This window comes from Helianthus annuus, chromosome 4 (genome assembly GCF_002127325.2).
Source record: "Helianthus annuus cultivar XRQ/B chromosome 4, HanXRQr2.0-SUNRISE, whole genome shotgun sequence".
NCBI lineage: Eukaryota > Viridiplantae > Streptophyta > Magnoliopsida > Asterales > Asteraceae > Helianthus > Helianthus annuus.
The window spans coordinates 96,893,179-96,913,845 of NC_035436.2; the positions used below are offsets into that span (position 1 = coordinate 96,893,179).

General features: G+C 39.4%; 1 protein-coding gene and 1 long non-coding RNA gene across 2 annotated transcripts; both read left to right on the forward strand.

The window, feature by feature from the left end:
* The first annotated feature begins 8,132 nt into the window (after positions 1–8,132).
* On the forward strand, positions 8,133–9,494 carry LOC110905216. Its single transcript, XR_002572948.2, has 3 exons — positions 8,133–8,273; positions 8,736–8,789; positions 9,341–9,494. It is a non-coding gene; the product is annotated as an uncharacterized LOC110905216 (long non-coding RNA).
* A 4,777-nt stretch (positions 9,495–14,271) lies between these two features.
* Positions 14,272–15,009, forward strand: LOC110905180. Its single transcript, XM_022151075.1, has 2 exons — positions 14,272–14,887; positions 15,002–15,009. The coding sequence occupies exons 1-2, from the start codon at positions 14,272–14,274 to the stop codon at positions 15,007–15,009; spliced, it is 624 nt and encodes a 207-aa protein (XP_022006767.1).
* The last annotated feature ends 5,658 nt before the right edge of the window (positions 15,010–20,667 follow it).

Below are 20,667 nucleotides of genomic sequence, written 5' to 3' on the forward strand. Positions count from 1 at the left end.
AATACGTTTCTATCCTATGTAATGGACACCAATCGAGTTGCCCCAAAACTCGAAGAAGTTAAAGAGGTGAATGAGTTTCCGGAAGACTTACCTGGGCTTCCACCCGAGCGTGAAGTGGAGTTTAAAATTGAGCTATGGGCCGGTAGCCAGGGCCCCTTACCGATTGGCCACGACCGAAATGAAAGAATTAATGACCCAATTCCAAGAGCTGCTAAGTAAGGGCTTTATACGTCCAAGCGTTTCATCGTGGGGAGCACCCGATTTATTCGTTAAGAAGAAGGAAGGTTCAATGCGAATGTGCATTGACTATCAGGAATTAAATCGTTACCCGTTACCCAGGATTGATGACCTATTTGATCAACTTCAAGGGACAAGTTGGCTCTTAAATATCGATTTGCGATTAGGGTATCACCAACTATGGGTACGAGAAAAAGATGTATCCAAGACTGCATTCCGAACTCGGTACGGACGTTACGAGTTTCTAGTGATGTCCTTCGGGTTGACAAATGCCCCGGCTGTGTTTATGGATTTGATGAATCGGGTATGTCGATCTATGTTGGATAACTCCATCATTGTTTTCATAGATGATATTTTAGTATATTTCCAAAACGATGTGACACCTGTGTCACCACGAAAACCAAACAAATGCCAAATCAATGAAACATTGTGTTTCATACTTGGGATTTGTATAAATATGTGTATCCTTTGCACATATCAATTCTTTTTCAATTCCAAGCTTTAAATCGCTTTCTGGAAAGTTATACGCGCACTGGTGCGTAAACGTAATCAGTTTAGCGCGAAAAACACTCCGGAATAGTGAAATAGCCTTAACATACCTTAAATGACCTTTACATGACTTAGGAATAAGTTTTGGAAGGTTTGGTATGGCAAAAACAAGTTTATTCGATCGCAGGGACTATTTGCGTCAAACTGCGAAACTATACCGATTCGTATGGTGTTGAACAGTCCAGAACTTGATCATAAGTTAAACATACCATATATAACCTAATCATAGCTTAGAAATAAGCTTTGAGTGGTTCGGTGTGCGAAAACATGCTTATATGATCTTTCAGGGACTAAAAGTGTCAAAAACGGCGTAAGTTTGCATTTTCGCGCATATCTTACGTTCTGGACACATCTGGACATCCAAAATTTTTGTACACACAAAAATATTTTTATTTTAGTGATCGGCATGCAAAAATCCCATTCGTCGCTTAATTTGGTTCGTTTTCGCGTCCGTTTGAGTTTCGTCGTAATTTAACGAACAACGCGACCGTACGACCAAACGAACCGACATCCGAGAGTGTTCCAAGCATATTTTGAGTCCTCTAAACTTTATTGACCTTGTAGAGCCTTGAAAATGGCTTAACGGGGGTCAAAAAGGCCTGAAATGGACTCGAATGCATGCAGGGACTAAAACTGCCAAATTTGAAACTTTGCTGATCTGGGGACCTCAGGCGGGGCGCGTAAGGTTGCCCCTATACCTTACGCGGGCCGCGTGAGTTGCCCAGCGACCAGAAAGTTTGTTTTTGCAAACTGTTTGCAAATTCAGGGGCTGTTTTGGTAAATTCTTGGTGTGTTGAGCAAGTTTAAGTGTTCTCCAAGGCTTTGTACCTGCTTGTGACAATTGTAGGGCCTTGATCATTGCTTGGAGGTTACACAAACACTTGTCATGATCTTGTTATTCATGCCTTACTATAAATAGCCATCCAAATTCATTCATTCCTTGCTCATTCCTCTCTTCTCTCCTTTACATCTGCTTTGGAGCTCTCTCAATTGAGTTTGGGACTTGTCTTCTTTGTAGAAAAGATAGCAAGGACTTGGGTGAGCCTTCTTTCATTCTTTTATTTGCTTTCTAGTCTAAATAGTCAAACAAGTGTTTGACTATTAGTTTGACCAGCCTTTAGTCAACGCAAAGTTCGGTTGAACTTTGCAACGTGATTGTAATCACGATAGTTATAATCCTTCGTGATTATAACCGCTGATTACCACGTTAGCGAGTTGTAGTGTCGAGTCAAAGTTTCGGTCAAAATGCGTTTTAGCACGCATTTTGCAACGGAACTACTTTGGGGTATCAAAACACTTTGTTTTTTGATACCAAATCAGTAGGTTAAACATGTTTTGACATGTTTAACTCGACACTATTAGTTTAGTGCTTGTTTAGGGTCGTAAGGTAAGCGGTCTAAACAACCACTTAGACTTTCGAACCCGACCCGTTTGGTCGATCTTTAGGATCTGACCAAGCTTAGTTAGTGATCATAGTTGCATAGGGAATAACCACTGAGGTTATACCTTATGATCACATAGGATTGGTTAGTCGTATGCTAGTTAGCTTGTATGCCCATAGGAAATGACCAAAATGCCCTTTTGAAGCATAAATCCGTATTTTGACTATGTGAACATATTTTTGACATATAATCTGAATTAGTAACATGTTTAGGGATAATTGGGCATGTAAGACTTGACATAGCACATAGTTAACCATCCGAACATAGTTTTACACAAACGAAGCAATATAGTGGCTTATACTACCATAATGGGTCGAAACGGGTCGAAAGCACTTAGGTAGACTTCCAAATCAGAATATTGGGACTATTAAATCATACCATATGAGTTCCATTACTCATTTGATTTATAGAACCTCATTCTATCCTATCTCCCGACTTAGGATCCGATTGTTTAACATAGTGATCCATTCTAGGTGCCACTTGATTCCTTGATTTCCCGAGCTTTGTTAGGACACTTAATCAAGGATACTCGCAATCTCAAGTGAGTACATAGTCCCCTCTTTTACTGTTTTCAATTGTTTTGGGGTGAAACATATATGCCTATCTGTTATTTTCCTGATTTTAAACTACATGATTATACATGCTTAGTACATATTCTTTTGATAAATTAAACGATTTCCTATGGTTTAAACACTGATTTTCCAAAACTTAATAAACAAATTGTTGGATTGTACCATTTCTATACATTCACCCAGCCGATTGGTAGTATGACATAGCGCTATAGGACTAGACACCCCATTCCTGTTGTATGGAATGTCAGAAACCAAATTTTAACCAAAAAGAAATTGCCTTCGTGGTATTTCTATAGTCTCCAAAGTGTAGTTTGATACACTAAGGCTTGATTGAATACCAAATCACACTTTTTTTGTATATTTTGATATACTACAAAAGTATAGTTTGATGTACTCTCAAATGTGATCTACCAAAGTATATTTTGATATACTACGTACAAAATCCAACATATGTTTTAATATACTACTTTTACCAAAGCATAATTTGATATGCTACTGTTTTCCAAAGTATAGTTTGATATACTACCGACTCTGTTATTTCGTTAACCGAAGTATAATTTGATATACTACCAAAGCATAGTTGATATGCTATTTTTTTAAACCAAAGCATAGTTGATATGCTATTTTCAAACCAAAGTATAATTTGATATACTAACGATACTTTTATCCTTAAACCAAAGTATACTTGAGATATACTACCAAAACTATTATTTTAATTACTAAAGTATATTTCGATATACTATCCTTTTAACTATTTCAAAACTAAAGTATACTTTGTTATACTATTTATACAAGCTTTTTCAAAAACCAAAGTATATTTTTGTCTATACTATAAACTCTTTTCCAAAACGACACGTTTTCAGAAACAAAACTTTTACATTAGATTCATGGTTATTTTGAAAACATAAAACCTTTTCTCACATTATCCAAAGCCATGAATCTAATACACAAAATCCTATGTTACTCACAGCATTTTTATGCTGACGTACCTATTTTCATATATGTTTCAGGTACTGCTGTGTGATGATTATTGATGCATGCTTCACATAGGATGGACCTGTGCCTTAGCGACCTTAAAACTGAGAAACAATTTATTTGTATTTATCTGATTTGTTCCAAAACACCGAGTTCAATAATTTAATAAAACAAAACTATTTGATCCATGGTTGTGAAACAATGATTCTGTTACAACACTCCCCGATGTTTCCGCCACGATTTGTTGTTTTACGTGGTCGGGGTGTGACAGAAAAGTTGGTATCAGAGCCAATGGTTATAGGGAATTAGGTTATTAGTAATGCTTTGACCTAGACTATAACCTTCCTAGGACCCTAACACAAGTTATCTTGTGTTTAGTCTTAAAACAATACACTTCACCTATCCTTAGGTGATTAACAAAAACAAAACACAATTCATTCTCTCGAGTCAAAATTTTTCAAAACATCACAAGAAGTCATCTATCCTTAGATGATTTGTTTTTAGGCTTTTAAGCCTTTGGTGTTTTTCAAAATCTCATCAAAGTTTGGGTATAAATAATGTGAACACGTGCAAACTGGAAGGGTGAATGCCTGTACCCTGAGTTTTCTGTCTAAGGCTAGAGTGTTCGTACAAATCCGCAGTATCGGACCAGTCACTCTTACCTGGGAACTCTTGGGGTGAGTGTTCACTTGTAGGCGAGCATGTCTTCAGTGATACATTATATTAACCTATTTACTTTGATTTGTCACAGTGTCGTTTGTTTGTTTTAAGTAACGAACGAATGATCACAATCCTTATGCTCTGTCGATATTCTTAAACATCCAGTTTTGAATATCCAATGACATCTCACTCGTTTTTCCCTCATGTTTCTTTGCCCTTTTAGAATATGCCTCCTCGACGTGATCAAGCTCAGGATGCCGCCTTGGCAGCCTTGATCGCTCAGCAATTCGCTGCTGTACTCCCGAACCTTATCACTCAGATAAATCAGGCAAACAATAACAATGTTCAGTGCACCTTTAAGACATTCAACTCAGCTAAGCCACTTACATTTACTGGGTCTGAAGGGGCCACGAGGCTCCTACAGTGGTTTGAGAGTCTCGAAAGTACGTTTCGTCATGTACAATGCCCAAACGAGCGAAAAGCTGAGTTCGCGTCAAGTGTGTTCCAGAAAAGAGCACTCACATGGTGGAATGGCATAATGAGGGATCGAGGTGCCGATGTGGCAATGGCACAAACCTGGGAAGAACTTCGGGCTCTAATGATGAAGGAATTATGTCCTCGTCATGAGCTTAGGGCTTTAGAACGGGAAATTTGATAATCTCAAACAAGACAGCGGTGAACATAGAGCCTACACTGATCGTTACGAGGAATTGAGTCTGTTATGTCCTTCCATGGTTACGCCTTTGGATAAGGTGATTGAAAAGTACATTGATGGCCTTCCTGACCCAGTTCAGGATATTGTTACTGGTAGCCATCCTACTACCGTCAGACAAGCCATTGAACTATCTGCCACCCTGACTGAATCTCAAATCAGGAAGGGTAAGCTTTTCCGAAAAGGCGATCTGAAACCATCTGACAAGTCAGCACAAGATAAACCAAAGGATAAACAGACCGAGTCCTCTAAGAAGTCGAAGAAGCGTAAGGCTTCACAAAACTTTGCAGTGGTTGCTCAGAATGATCAGGTTGCACCAAATCAACCAGCGCAGCCTCGTGCTAGGAAGAACTATATTGGTACTGCACCTTTGTGCAACAAATGCAACCGTCATCATGTGAATCAAACACTGTGTCACAAGTGTACCCACTGTGGGCGTTTGGGACACTTGGTCAATACATGTCGTCATGTTATCCAAAACCAGAATGCTGCAAATCCTGCTGCTTTTCAAGCACAATTTCCACCTGGATCGTGCTATAACTGTGGTGATCTTACTCACTACCGGAACAATTGCCCAAGACTTGTTAATGCAAATCCAGCACGCGGACGAGTATTTAACATAAACGAGGCAAACGCGAACGACAATGCAGCAATGAACAATTAGCCTTTTGTATTTCCTTTGTTTGTTATCTTTTGACATTTGAGACAATTCAGTTATTATAAATAAAATGGTTGTTCCAATTTTATTTCCAAAACTGATACGATTGTGTGTGTGTGTGTCGACATACCCCTACAATACCGACACCAAAGAACCATGTTCTTTCCAGAACAAACTACTCGTGTGGTTCCTTCATTCCATGATCATTTGTGATCTCCCCAAAAATCCTAAGTACTAGTTTCTTTTAAGAAACAAAGTACAGGTGCAATTCTTAATCAGATACTTGAAGTACCATTTCAAATCTTTGATTTGATAAAGGTGCTATCGTGAGTCCTTGATTGGATTCTTTATGTGTCCTAATACGAATGTTATAACACGACAAAAATAAATTCCAAATCCTTATAAGATCTTCCTATCTTCATAGTTAGATTCTTGAGGATATTTTAAAGTACTAATTGAAGTCCGTGATTGGATTTCTAGTGTACTTCAAAATGCATTAATTCACAAACGAGCTGATAACTAAATTAACAAATACACAATTTGGTGATTTTGTGTTTATATGTAACTCCAAAGCTCGTTATCTAAGTCCTGGTAGAATCTTTCGTATTTTCATATGTTAGATTCTCAGAAGGATACTTAAAGCACCTTCTTAAATCCTTAAGGGGCTTCTATGCAAATAGTAAGAACCTTGGATTCCAAAGTGCTGATTCAAAACACTTATTTGATTCCGAGATATAACGATCCCTTAAGTGGTCTATTTAAAGAGATCATACAACGGTCTAGTTAAGGAAGATCATGTGTTGATCTAGTTAAAGAGATCGTTCATTGATCTAGTTAAAAAGATCCTTTGGTGGTCTAGTCAAATCATTTCATGTTTATTTGATTGATTTTACCCCACACATTATGAAATGAACTGTGTGAAATGAGCAAGGAATTACGTAATTATGGATGCATACGTAATTATGGAATTCAGTGCACAGAAATCACAGCAAGTTTTGTCATGTGTTAAGACCCATAGTGATGAGAATAACGAGACGGGAACGATGTAAAAAGGGCATGGTGGATACGCCGCTGGTACTTCCTATATATAAGTGTTCCTTATTACATTGCGAAAGTAGCGTTATTTAAATTACTAGAAGTCCTGGACCTTGGCCAATGTCATTTTATTTTGCAATCTCCGACTCTGTTTTCGAGCACACACAAGTTTCCTATAATAGTCTTCATAGGAAACCTCCTCCTATCCATTACTCGAAACTCCATGTTTTTGTTATTTCAACAACGACATTTTGGCAGTTATCAGATTCGCTAAGAATCCAAACGTGACCTAGAGTTTTACTTGGGAAACGGAGGATTCATTCGAAAGTGAAACAATCACAGTTGTCTTCACAAGTTTCCTCTAGAATTAAATTTCGGGACGAAATTTCCTAAAGTAGGGGAGACTGTGACACATGTGTTACCACGAACACCAAACAAATGCCAAATCAATGAAACATTGTGTTTCATACTTGGGATTTGTATAAATATGTGTATCCTTTGCACATATCAATTCTTTTTCAATTCCGAGCTTTAAATCGCTTTCTGGAAAGTTATACGCGCACTGGTGTGTAAACGTAATCAGTTTAGCGTGACAAACACTCCGGAATAGTGAAATAGCCTTAACATACCTTAAATGACCTTTACATAACTTAGGAATAAGTTTTGGAAGGTTTGGTATGGCAAAAACAAGTTTATTCGATCGCAGGGACTATTTGCGTCAAACTGCGAAACTATACCGATTCGTATGGTGTCGAACAGTCCAGAACTTGATCATAAGTTAAACATACCATATATAACCTAATCATAGCTTAGAAATAAGCTTTGAGTGGTTCGGTGTGCGAAAACATGCTTATATGATCTTTCAGGGACTAAAAGTGTCAAAAACGACGTAAGTTTGCATTTTCGCGCATATCTTACGTTCTGGACACATCTGAACATCCAAAATTTTTGTACACACTAAAATATTTTTATTTTAGTGATCGGCATGCAAAACTCCCATTCGTCGCTTAATTTGGTTCGTTTTCGCGTCCGTTTGAGTTTCGTCGTAATTTAACGAACAATGCGACCGTACAACCAAACGTGTAACACCCCAAAATATGCTATTCATTTACTTATTTTATTAAAGGTGTATAAATTGTAATAATTAACCAAGTCAAAAGATTTTTGGTATTAGTTAACTAGAAAGAAAACTAGTGTGATAACTATCCACACTTATAACCCTAGGGACTAAAGTTGTGATTGTGACAAAGTTTAATAATAATAATAATGTAACAAAAACCAACACACTGGTGTGTTGGTGGGGATCGATCGAACAAGCAAGAGAAGGGGAGAAACCCTAGCTCAAGCAAAAACAAGCAATTGGATCTTAATTCTCAAGATAATCCAGTGCATGAGTCCATAAATCTGAATAACTAACCTCAATTTCGTAAGTGGTAAGCTTGATTTTCTGAATCTATGATTTTTAGAATGAGGGGTTAGACCCAATCTCGATTCCTTGTAACCATTGTAATAAATCTGAGTTAAGATTGCTTTTTAGAACATGAATCATGCTTGAAATTATGTTCTATGAAAAGTATAGTGAAAACCCACTTTGTAAAGATTATGTTACTAATAGGAAATTCATAAGGATTATGATCATGTGTTATTTGATATGTGAAATTGTCGTTATGATCGAATGCTAGATAAACTGATTTTAGGATGGAAATTGTATGAATTTAGAGGAAGGTGATTCTTGTGTTGTGATGAGCTAGTAGGAACATGCTTAGTAAACTTGTACCTTGTGCCTTATTATGATGCTTACCAAGTGTTCGATGAAATGCCTAAAAGAAGAATTTATGTGGAAATAGTATAATGAAACCACAAACTAAATGAAGTGAATGAATGTTCTAATGTAGGCATAAAGGAAGAAGGTACAAGCGCCAAGAAAACGGAAGGAGCGCAAGATCGAGGTATGTTTCTTTGCATACAAGTCCTTATTACACTTTCTATTCATATAAATTTTGATGTAAAAATTATCCTTGTATGACAAATACGACAAGTAGTAAATAAGCGACAATCCCTTGTGGATTTGGGAATGCTATTGAATGTGATATTAAGCTATGCATTTGATCGATTGAGATTCAATCGTGTCAAGTAAAGATGAATGCCATCCGTTCTAACGGATAGCTTGAATGCTATAATAAAGATGTAAGTTATAATCCGTTTTACGGATAAAAGAAAGAACATGTATGCTTAACTCTCTACGAAAGTGTTTATGCTAAACCCAATTGAACGGGTTGAATGTGTATGCTTAACTCTCTACGAGAGTGTTTATGCTAAACCCAATTGAACGGGTCGAATGTGTATGCTTAACTCTCTACGAGAGTGGTTATGCCTAACCCAACTATCGGGTTGTTGTATGCTTAAGAGAAAGAATGTCTTATATGGATAAAACTAAAACGAAAGGTTATGATTTTTCTATGGCGATAACTAACTTTTTAAATTGTGAATGCTAATGTAGGTAAAGCACCTCTATAGGCGATTTGGAGATATGGGACGAGCACATGTTCAAGCCTTATGATACCAAGCGCTTCCGCAACTTATATGCATGCTTTTGGGTCGTGTTTGTTACTTGTTAAACTTTGTTGAAATGTTTTAGAATTGAAAACTTGTCGTTTTTGTCGGGATGGTTTTATGTAAAATAGGTCGTATTGTAAACGTTGTAAGTTATGTCAAAACAGGGGGTATGTCCGTTTTACAAACGGGTCATGCCCAAATTTTGTAAAAATTTTCTAATAAGTGTCAAAATTGTATTTCAATGTCCGAAGGATCTTGCTTAGCATGTAATCTAGTATTTTAGAAAAAGCGGTCCTAACAAGTTGGTATTAGAGCCAAGGTTTGAGAGATTCGGCAAGAGTCTTAGTGTCCGAACTCAAACCGATGGCTCGTGTAAATGTGCTCGCTCCAAGATCGCCAAGGAGGTAAAATTTTTAAACGTTTGTTTAATATGATCGTGTATTATGCGCTACGGTTAAAGAATTGAGGATTATTATGTTAAGAAATGTTAAGATGGGTTAAATGAGAAATACCGGGACCCGGGAAGCTGAAAACAGACCCGGAAAACAGTCGGAACAGCCAAAAAACTAAACTGCAGAGTTTTGCAAAACGGAGGGCCGTCGCCGACGGGTACCCTCCCGTCGCCGACGCCACCCCTTTTCCCGACGCGTTAACCGTCTGCCGACGGGTAAAATGGCCTACGGCCATTTGCAAGGCCCGTCGCCGACGGGTTGGGGAGCCGTCACCGACGGCTTGTCTGATCCAGCCTACGATATTCTTTGAATTTTATATTTTTATTTAACGGAACTTCCCGGGAGCCGGATTCATAACCTTGTCGGATCAATATGGGGCAGAATAAGCATGTAAGTAAATAGATAGATAACGGTAAGGGTATAAAACTATCAAACGTTGAACGAAATGTATGTGAAGGTATGAGATAAACGACGAATGTATGGAATAAATTCGAAATGTAAGAACGAGTATATGTGACATGGAATGATGAATTATGAAATGCTAAGATCTATGATTCGTAATAAGTATAACCATGATTTTGTGTAGATGGCTGATGCAAGAAATATCAATGATGATAATGATGATAACAATGATGCGGCTAGACAAGAAGCATTCGAGAACAGAGTCACGGAAGTAGCGGAAGGGGTTATACAAGCCAACCTACCACGGTTGGCTCAAGAAGTAGAAAGCCGAGTTCTGGGTGTGGTGGATGCTATGATGACCAGTAGGTTTGAAGAATTGAAAGAATTAATCGAGGGATCCAAGGGTAGAGGTAAGGAACGAAGGTGCACTTATAAGGATTTTATGGCATGCCATCCGACGACGTATGACGGTAAAATAGATCCTGTTGAATGTCAAAGATGGATCTCGAACATAGAGGCGGTCTTTATACGAAGTCGGTGTGATAAGGAGGATCAAGTGATGTTCGCTACCGGTTTACTAACCCATCAGGCGAAGGATTGGTGGGATGCTCACAGCAAGGAGGTAGGCGAAGACAGACTGCAAGTTATGACTTGGCAGGAGTTTAAGGGGCCCTTCATGAGATATCATTGCCCTCAGTCGGCTATCGACAAGATTCAGGAGGATTTCTTACGCCTCCGGCAGAAAAACGAATCAGTGAATGAAATAGCAAACAATTTTATGGATAAGATGAAGTTCTGTGGAGAATTGGTAACAACCGAGAGGATGAAGATAAGTCGTTTTTATGGCGTGTTAAAGGCAGAAATTAGAGAGTTCATCACTCCCTCAAAATGTGAAACTCTTGAAGAGCTCATTGATTTAGCACGGGATAGGGAGATCGAGATTAAAAGACAAGAAGAGCGAGGTGAAAAGAGACCGAGTGAAAAGAGTGCAAGTTTCAGCCCATCTAAAAAGGGGAAGTTTCAGGATCAAGGAAGGAAGGGCAAGTCGAAAGGTGGAATTACACCTTGCAAGACGTGTGGGAAGCTCCATACCGGAGAATGTTTGCTAGGCAAAAAGGGGTGCTTCAAATGCGGGAAGGAGGGGCATTCATCTTATCAATGCCCGAACAACCCAAAGACTTGTTTCAACTGTTTCGAAAAAGGGCATATCAAGTCGGAATGTCCAAAGCTTCAACAAGAGTCAAAGAAAGAAGATAAGAAGCAAGAGGGTTCTAGGGCAAAAGGGAGGATGTTTCAGATCACATCTGAAGAAGCCAAGTCCCAGCCAAATGTGGTCTCAGGTATTTTTCTAATAAATTCTATACCGGTTTACGTTTTGTTTGACACCGGAGCTACTATGTCGTTTATCTCTAGTGAAATTGCTCAACATCCATCCTTTAAGATTGAACGAATGTCGATGCCCTTAGAAGTAGAGATAGCAGATAGTAAAAGTTACTTGTTGCACGAAATATGTAAAAATTGCAAATTGACCATTGAGGATGAGGAGTTTGCTATTGATCTTATACCCATGATCTTGGGGGAATTCAAAGTAATAGTGGGTATGGATTGGATGTCTCAAAACCATGCAGAGATAAAATGTGAAACCAAATCTATACTTCTCCAAACTCCAAGTGGAAGACGATTAAATGTACAAGGCGAAAGAAATATGGAAGCGAAGCTATGTACTCTCGTTCAAGCCACTAAGTACGTGCTCAATGGGAGTAGAGCATACTTAGCTTACGTAGTAAATACTCAACAAAGCTTCCCAAAGCTTGAAGATGTTGAAGTTGTGAACGAATTTCCGGAGGAATTCCCGGAGGAATTGCCGGGACTCCCTCCCGAGCGAGAAGTGGAATTCAATATCGAATTGAATCCGGGTGCGAAACCGGTCGCGAAGGCTCCCTATAGATTAGCTCCCACGGAAATGCGGGAATTAATGACACAAATACAAGACCTCCTAGACAAGGGCTTTATACGCCCAAGTGTGTCGCCTTGGGGAGCGCCCGTCTTATTTGTTAAGAAGAAAGACGGGTCGATGCGCATGTGCATCGACTATAGGGAGTTAAATAAGCTAACCATAAAGAACCGCTACCCTTTACCTAGAATTGACGACCTTTTTGATCAGTTACAAGGGGCGAGTTGGTTCTCCAAGATAGATCTGCGATCGGGGTACCATCAGGTTAGAGTACGAGAAGAAGACATTCCAAAGACCGCATTTAGAACCCGTTACGGACATTATGAGTTTTTAGTAATGTCTTTCGGGTTAACTAATGCGCCGGCGGCATTTATGGACCTTATGAATCGTGTATGCCGACCCATGTTGGATAGATCGGTAATTGTATTCATAGATGACATTTTGGTTTATTCACGAAGCAAAGACGAACATGCTGTACATTATCGTGAAGTACTTGAAACTCTCCGTAAGGAGAAGCTCTACGCAAAATTTTCAAAGTGTGCCTTTTGGCTTAGGGAGGTACAGTTTCTGGGGCACGTGATAAATTCGGAGGGTGTTATGGTTGATCCTTCAAAGATCGATGCTGTAATGAAGTGGGTTCCTCCGAAAAATCCAACAGAGATAAGAAGTTTTCTGGGTCTTGCTGGATACTACCGAAGGTTCATACAGGATTTTTCCAAGATAGTCTTACCCTTAACAAAATTGACAAGAAAGAAGGAGAAGTTTGTTTGGGAAAAAGAACAGGAGGAGGCTTTTCAAATGTTAAAAGAGAAACTGTCAAGTCCCCCGATCTTAACATTACCAGACGGAACCGAAGACCTGGTGGTCTATTCAGACGCTTCACACCAGGGATTGGGTTGTGTTCTAATGCAAAGAGGGAGAGTTATCGCTTATGCTTCGCGACAATTGAAGCCTCATGAGGTGAACTACCCCACACACGACTTGGAATAAGCGGCGGTAGTGTTTGCATTAAAGATTTGGAGGCATTATCTATATGGGGCAAAATGCACCATTTACTCGGACCACAAAAGCCTTAAATATTTCTTTGAACAAAGAGACCTAAATATGAGGCAGCGGAGGTGGCTGGAACTTATCAAGGATTATGATTGTGATATCCTCTACCACCCGGGAAAGGCAAATGTAGTAGCCGATGCGTTAAGCCGTAAAGAGTATCCATCTCCCATAAGAGTGAAATCCATGAAGATGATAGTTACGCCACGATTACTCGAGGCGATCCGCGAATCTCAAATAAAGTCGCTCGGAGCGGAAGACCTGAAGAGGGAAAGATTAAAAGGTGTGATCGATGATCTAGAAGAGAATTCGACCGGGCTTAAGACACGGTTCGGCCGAATTTGGATCCCACGATTCTGTGAAGTCAAGGCTGCCTTGCTCGACGAGGCACATAAGTCTCGATATTCGGTCCATCTCGGGGCTACAAAAATGTATCGGGACTTGAAAGCCAACTATTGGTGGCCGGGTATGAAGCGTGACATAGTTAAAGACGTCGCGAAATGCTTAACATGCTCCCAAGTGAAAGCAGAACATCAAAAGCCGTACGGGAAGTTACAACCTTTGGAGACACCGGTATGGAAGTGGGAGGAACTAACGATGGATTTGATAACCAAGCTTCCTAAAACAAAGAAAGGGCACGATACAATATGGGTAATCGTAGACCGACTTACAAAAAGCGCTCACTTTTTACCCATCAAAGAAGCTTACTCTTCCGAAAAGATGGCAGAAATTTATATGAACGAGATCGTATCCCGTCATGGAGTGCCCGTGTCGATTGTCTCGGATCGGGACACTAGATTTACTTCTCGTTACTGGCGAAAGTTCCACGAGAGTGTGGGTACGAAGTTGCACATTAGTACCGCCTACCACCCTCAAACTGACGGCCAGTCAGAAAGAACCATTCAAACACTCATTGATATGTTGAGGGCGTGTGCCTTAGATTTTGGGGGAAGCTGGGACGACCAATTGCCACTGGTCGAATTTTCTTATAATAACAGTTACCATAGTGGTATTCAAATGGCACCTTACGAACTATTATACGGGAGAAAATGTAGGACTCCCGTATGTTGGGGTGAAGTAGGACAAAGAGAACTTGCACCAAGTGATTTAATAACAGTAACGAATGAAAAGATCGAAATGGTTAGAACAAGGTTGAAAGCAGCTCAAGATCGGCAAAAAGCTTATGCAGACAAGAGAAAGCGTCCTATCGAATTCCAAGTCGGAGATTTTGTTTTGCTAAAAGTGTCCCCATGGAAGGGTATAATCCGTTTTCGCAAACGGGGAAAGTTAGGTCCTCGTTACATCGGGCCGTTTCAAATCTTAGCTCGGGTTGGAGAGGTTGCATATCGACTAGAATTACCGCCTGCTCTAGACGGGATTCACAATACCTTCCACGTGTCGCAATTAAGAAAGTGTCTTGCGGATGAGACAGCACTAGTACCACTCAATGTTATCGAGTTGGACGAAGGGTTAAATTATGTCGAAAAACCCATAGCCATTAAGGACTTCAAGGTGAAGAATCTCCGCAACAAAGCTGTTAAACAAGTGTTGGTTCAATGGCGACACCGAAAAGGTTCGGATCTTACATGGGAAACTGAAGATGAAATGAGGAAGCACTACCCTTTTCTTTTCGGTATGTCAATACTTAAATTGTTATGTGATCAGGTTTCGGGGACGAAACCTCTTTTAAGGGGGGTAGACTTGTAACACCCCAAAATATGCTATTCATTTACTTATTTTATTAAAGGTGTATAAATTGTAATAATTAACCAAGTCAAAAGATTTTTGGTATTAGTTAACTAGAAAGAAAACTAGTATGATAACTATCCACACTTATAACCCTAGGGACTAAAGTTGTGATTGTGACAAAGTTTAATAATAATAATAATGTAACAAAAACCAACACACTGGTGTGTTGGTGGGGATCGATCGAACAAGCAAGAGAAGGGGAGAAACCCTAGCTCAAGCAAAAACAAGCAATTGGATCTTAATTCTCAAGATAATCCAGTGCATGAGTCCATAAATCTGAATAACTAACCTCAATTTCGTAAGTGGTAAGCTTGATTTTCTGAATCTATGATTTTTAGAATGAGGGGTTAGACCCAATCTCGATTCCTTGTAACCATTGTAATAAATCTGAGTTAAGATTGCTTTTTAGAACAGGAATCATGCTTGAAATTATGTTCTATGAAAAGTATAGTGAAAACCCACTTTGTAAAGATTATGTTACTAATAGGAAATTCATAAGGATTATGATCATGTGTTATTTGATATGTGAAATTGTCGTGATGCTCGAATGCTAGATAAACTGATTTTAGGATGGAAATTGTATGAATTTAGAGGAAGGTGATTCTTGTGTTGTGATGAGCTAGTAGGAACATGCTTAGTAAACTTGTACCTTGTGCCTTATGTATGATGCTTACCAAGTGTTCGATGAAATGCCTAAAAGAAGAATTTATGTGGAAATAGTATAATGAAACCACAAACTAAATGAAGTGAATGAATGTTCTAATGTAGGCATAAAGGAAGAAGGTACAAGCGCCAAGAAAAAGGAAGGAGCGCAAGATCGAGGTATGTTTCTTTGCATACAAGTCCTTATTACACTTTCTATTCATATAAATTTTGATGTAAAAATTATCCTTGTATGACAAATACGACAAGTAGTAAATAAGCGACAATCCCTTGTGGATTTGGGAATGCTATTGAATGTGATATTAAGCTATGCATTTGATCGATTGAGATTCAATCGTGTCAAGTAAAGATGAATGCCATCCGTTCTAACGGATAGCTTGAATGCTATAATAAAGATGTAAGTTATAATCCGTTAAGAAAGAACGTGTATGCTTAACTCTCTACGAGAGTGTTTATGCTAAACCCAATTGAACGGGTTGAATCTGTATGCTTAACTCTCTACGAGAGTGTTTATGCTAAACCCAATTGAACGGGTCGAATGTGTATGCTTAACTCTCTACGAGAGTGGTTATGCCTAACCCAACTATCGGGTTGTTGTATGCTTAAGAGAAAGAATGTCTTATATGGATAAAACTAAAACGAAAGGTTATGATTTTTCTATGGCGATAACTAACTTTTTAAATTGTGAATGTTAATGTAGGTAAAGCACCTCTATAGGCGATTTGGAGATATGGGACGAGCACATGTTCAAGCCTTATGATACCAAGCGCTTCCGCAACTTATATGCATGCTTTTGGGTCGTGTTTGTTACTTGTTAAACTTTGTTGAAATGTTTTAGAATTGAAAACTTGTCGTTTTTGTCGGGATGGTTTTATGTAAAATAGGTCGTATTGTAAACGTTGTAAGTTATGTCAAAACAGGGGGTATGTCCGTTTTACGAACGGGTCATGCCCAAATTTTGTAAAAAATTTCTAATAAGTGTCAAAATTGTATTTCAATGTCCGAAGGATCTTGCTTAGCATGTAATCTAGTATTTTAGAAAAAGCGGTCCTAACAAAACGAGCCGACATCCGAGAGTGTTCCAAGCATATTTTGAGTCCTCTAAACTTTATTGACCTTGTAGAGCCTTGAAAATGGCTTAACGGGGGTCAAAAAGGCCTGAAATGGACTCGAATGCATGCAGGGACTAAAACTGCCAAATTTGAAACTTTGCTGATCTGGGGACCTCAGGCGGGGCGCGTAAGGTTGCCCCTATACCTTACGCGGGCCGCGTGAGTTGCCCAGCGACCAGAAAGTTTGTTTTTGCAAACTGTTTGCAAATTCAAGGGCTGTTTTGGTAAATTCTTGGTGTGTTGAGCAAGTTTAAGTGTTCTCCAAGGCTTTGTACCTGCTTGTGACAATTGTAGGGCCTTGATCATTGCTTGGAGGTTACACAAACACTTGTCATGATCTTGTTCTTCATGCCTTACTATAAATAGCCATCCAAATTCATTCATTCCTTGCTCATTCCTCTCTTCTCTCCTTTACATCTGCTTTGGAGCTCTCTCAATTGAGTTTGGGACTTGTCTTCTTTGTAGAAAAGATAGCAAGGACTTGGGTGAGCCTTCTTTCATTCTTTTATTTGCTTTCTAGTCTAAATAGTCAAACAAGTGTTTGACTATTAGTTTGACCAGCCTTTGGTCAACGCAAAGTTCGGTTGAACTTTGCAACGTGATTGTTGTCACACCCCCAAAATCCACCTGCGGAGTATCACCGCTTGGGAGCGTGACTGACCAGGATCAAGCCACCAATCATATTGAACATGTAATTAATATTAAGTAAAATAAATGTAAACCATCCATCCAATACGATAGGTGTTCAAAACATAACCATAGTTTCAAAGTGTAGCGGAAGCATAGTAAATAATCCAACAATAGTTAATAGTTTTAAATGTCATAATAGTTCAACGTAGAAACCACGATCCTTGTCCACAACGACCCGCTTCTCCAGTGCAAGCTCCAAGTACCTAACGATCTGCAAGGCATGTAACAGAATGATCAACAAACTAGTTGAGCGAGTTCACAGTAAGTAAGTGCGTAACAGTAGGTAACGGGTGGCTCTACTGGGCCAATAGTAAGTTATACAGGTGGGGGCTTCCCATGTTATGTGACCACTAGACTATTCGTATCAACTACTCGTATCATCCCTGTTCTTCATCCGAGAACAGTAGCGCGTATGGGGTGTACGTAGGTTTTACGTACGTATCCTTCATAACCGAGGATAGGAGTAAGTAATGCGTACACGTAGGTTTTACGTGCGTGCCTGACATCCGAGGCAGTAATTGGCATATGACCACGTAGGTGTTATCCTAACCTACGGAACCGAGGATAGAAGTAAGTAATGCGTACACGTAGGTTTTACGTGCGTGCCTGACATCCGAGGCAGTAATTGGCATATGACCACGTAGGTGTTATCCTAACCTACGGAACCGTCCTGACATCCGAGGACCATGGTAGGTGATAGTCTAGGAAAAGCATATATACGTTCTTAGTCAAAGGTAACCTTTATCCCATTCCCACGACCCGGGAATCCCATGCCTTAGTAGGAGTGTGAACTCACCTTGGTTTGCTCGGTATGCTATGCTCTAGGGTTTAACAATGGCCTAAGTCCGTTACACACGACCTAGGACATATTGCACAGGATATAATGTAAGTGTTTGAAATCAGTTATCAATTGGGGTTTACAAGTCTTGGCGTTCAATCAACTGAGTTTGATAATCGATTACATACTCAACTAACATGGTTTGCACATAAACACAGTAATATACCACAATTACAGCAACATAGATATCACATCATGTAGAACAGAACATGCTGTTATTGTATCACACAGTACACAGATGGTAAAACTCAGATGTTAACACATTCAGGCAAGTTTCAACAAAGAAAGTCAGACTACATACTCATTCAATAACCTCGGGCCCAATTAAACTCGGACATTAGTCATTTCACTAATCTCGGCCTAATCACATACTCGGACAATAGTCATTTCACTAAACTCGGCCCGTTTGATTAATTAAACTCGGTCCATTATGAGATCAATAAACTCGGACCAAGTACATCGATTAAAGTCGGACAAGCATTCAAGTGATTAAAATCGGACAAAGGTGATCCACTTTAAACTCGGACAAGTATTAAAGGATTAAACTCGGACCAATTGAAGTACTTTAAGTTCGGACCAATTGAAAGAACAATTAAACTCGGACCTTAAGAGTATTATAGTCGGACCAATCATGCAATTTATATTCGGACCAATATATATAGATTATATTCGGACCACATTTCAAGATTATACTCGGACATCTTCAATTTAGTTAAACTCGAACCAAGGTGGTCCAATTATACTCGGACAAGGTCAATTAATTAAACTCGGACCAAGGTTCAACAATTATACTCGGACCAACATTCATCAATTATACTCGGACCAAATTAATTCATTTAAACTCGGTCCATATGTAAAGCTTTATGTTCGGACCATGCATTCAACAATAAACTCAGACTATCATGTGGAATTCCATACATTGCACAGACTTCAAATAATCACAACAGTTACGTATATCATTCGAACAAACCCTAAATCTAATCGTATTGACGGCAAACAAGTTTATTCGATCGATTGTTAAACCACAACAATTATCACAATGATACCTATCAAGCATGCATCTAATCATCATTGTAATCCCAACTATCCAGGATTAAATCACAGAATATCACATAAGAAACTAGGGTTTTCCATGAACACAAGAATCAAGAAATCAATAAACAATCAAGCACGAATCATTAACAATTACCTTGAATGATTCTAGAGAAAGAGGAATCAAGAGTGATGATTTTCTTGCCAATGATGAGGGTGATGATGATTGCTAGGGGATTAGAGAGTTGCAAGTACGTGATTTAGTTTTGTGTGCAAATGATTAGAGAAATGAGATTAGGGTTAAGTATTTAGGATTTCACTAATTACCATCTACATCCCTAAGTATTATAATTTACAAATGCACACCATCTCATAACTGTTTCATAGTTCCACCACCAAGTTTACACATTTGACAAGTTTCACAAATAACCAACAAGTATACACAATCAAACAATCAAAACATATATAATTTCATGGCAATCAATACATGATCGTGCAATAAATACGAAATAGAAATCTTGGAAATTTGAGTTGTCACATTATCCCCAACTTAAAAGAAATTTCGTCCCGAAATTTGGTACACACTCACTGAGGAAGCTAGGTAAGTTACATCGTTCTCTGGTTTTCCTGGGGTGTCACATCATCCCCCCGTTGATTTGGAATTTCGTCCCGAAATTCAGTAGTAGTAGCTTCAGTCTCAGTAGTGGATGCATTGGTTTCGAATAACTGGGGGTACTTTTCTTTCATTTGGTCTTCGCGTTCCCAGGTATACTCTGGGCCACGCTGGGAGTTCCAACGAACTCGAACAAGAGGGATTCTCTTGTGCTTGAGGACCTTAACATCCCGGTCCGTGATTTCAACTGGTTCCTCGACGAACTGCAACCGCTCGTCGATAGTGAGTTCCTTAAAAGGAACTATGAGGGTCTCATCTGACAGGCACTTCTTCAGATTCGACACGTGAAATACATTGTGAACTGCACCGAGTTCAGCTGGTAGGTTCAGTTTGTAGGCCACTTTGCCAATCTTTTCTAAGATTTCGAATGGTCCGACGTACCGCGGATTCAGTTTGCCCCTTTTGCCAAAACGTACCACACCCTTCCAGGGTGAGACTTTCAATAATACCCGGTCCCCGACCTGAAATTCCAAAGGCTTTCTACGCTTGTCCGCGTAGGCTTTCTGACGGTCGCGTGCTGCCGCCATGCGTTGTCGTATCTGTGCTATCTTTTCTGTGGCGTCCACTACAATCTCTGGACCCGTAATTTGACTATCCCCCACCTCTGCCCAACAGAGAGGTGACCGGCATTTACGTCCGTACAATGCCTCGAATGG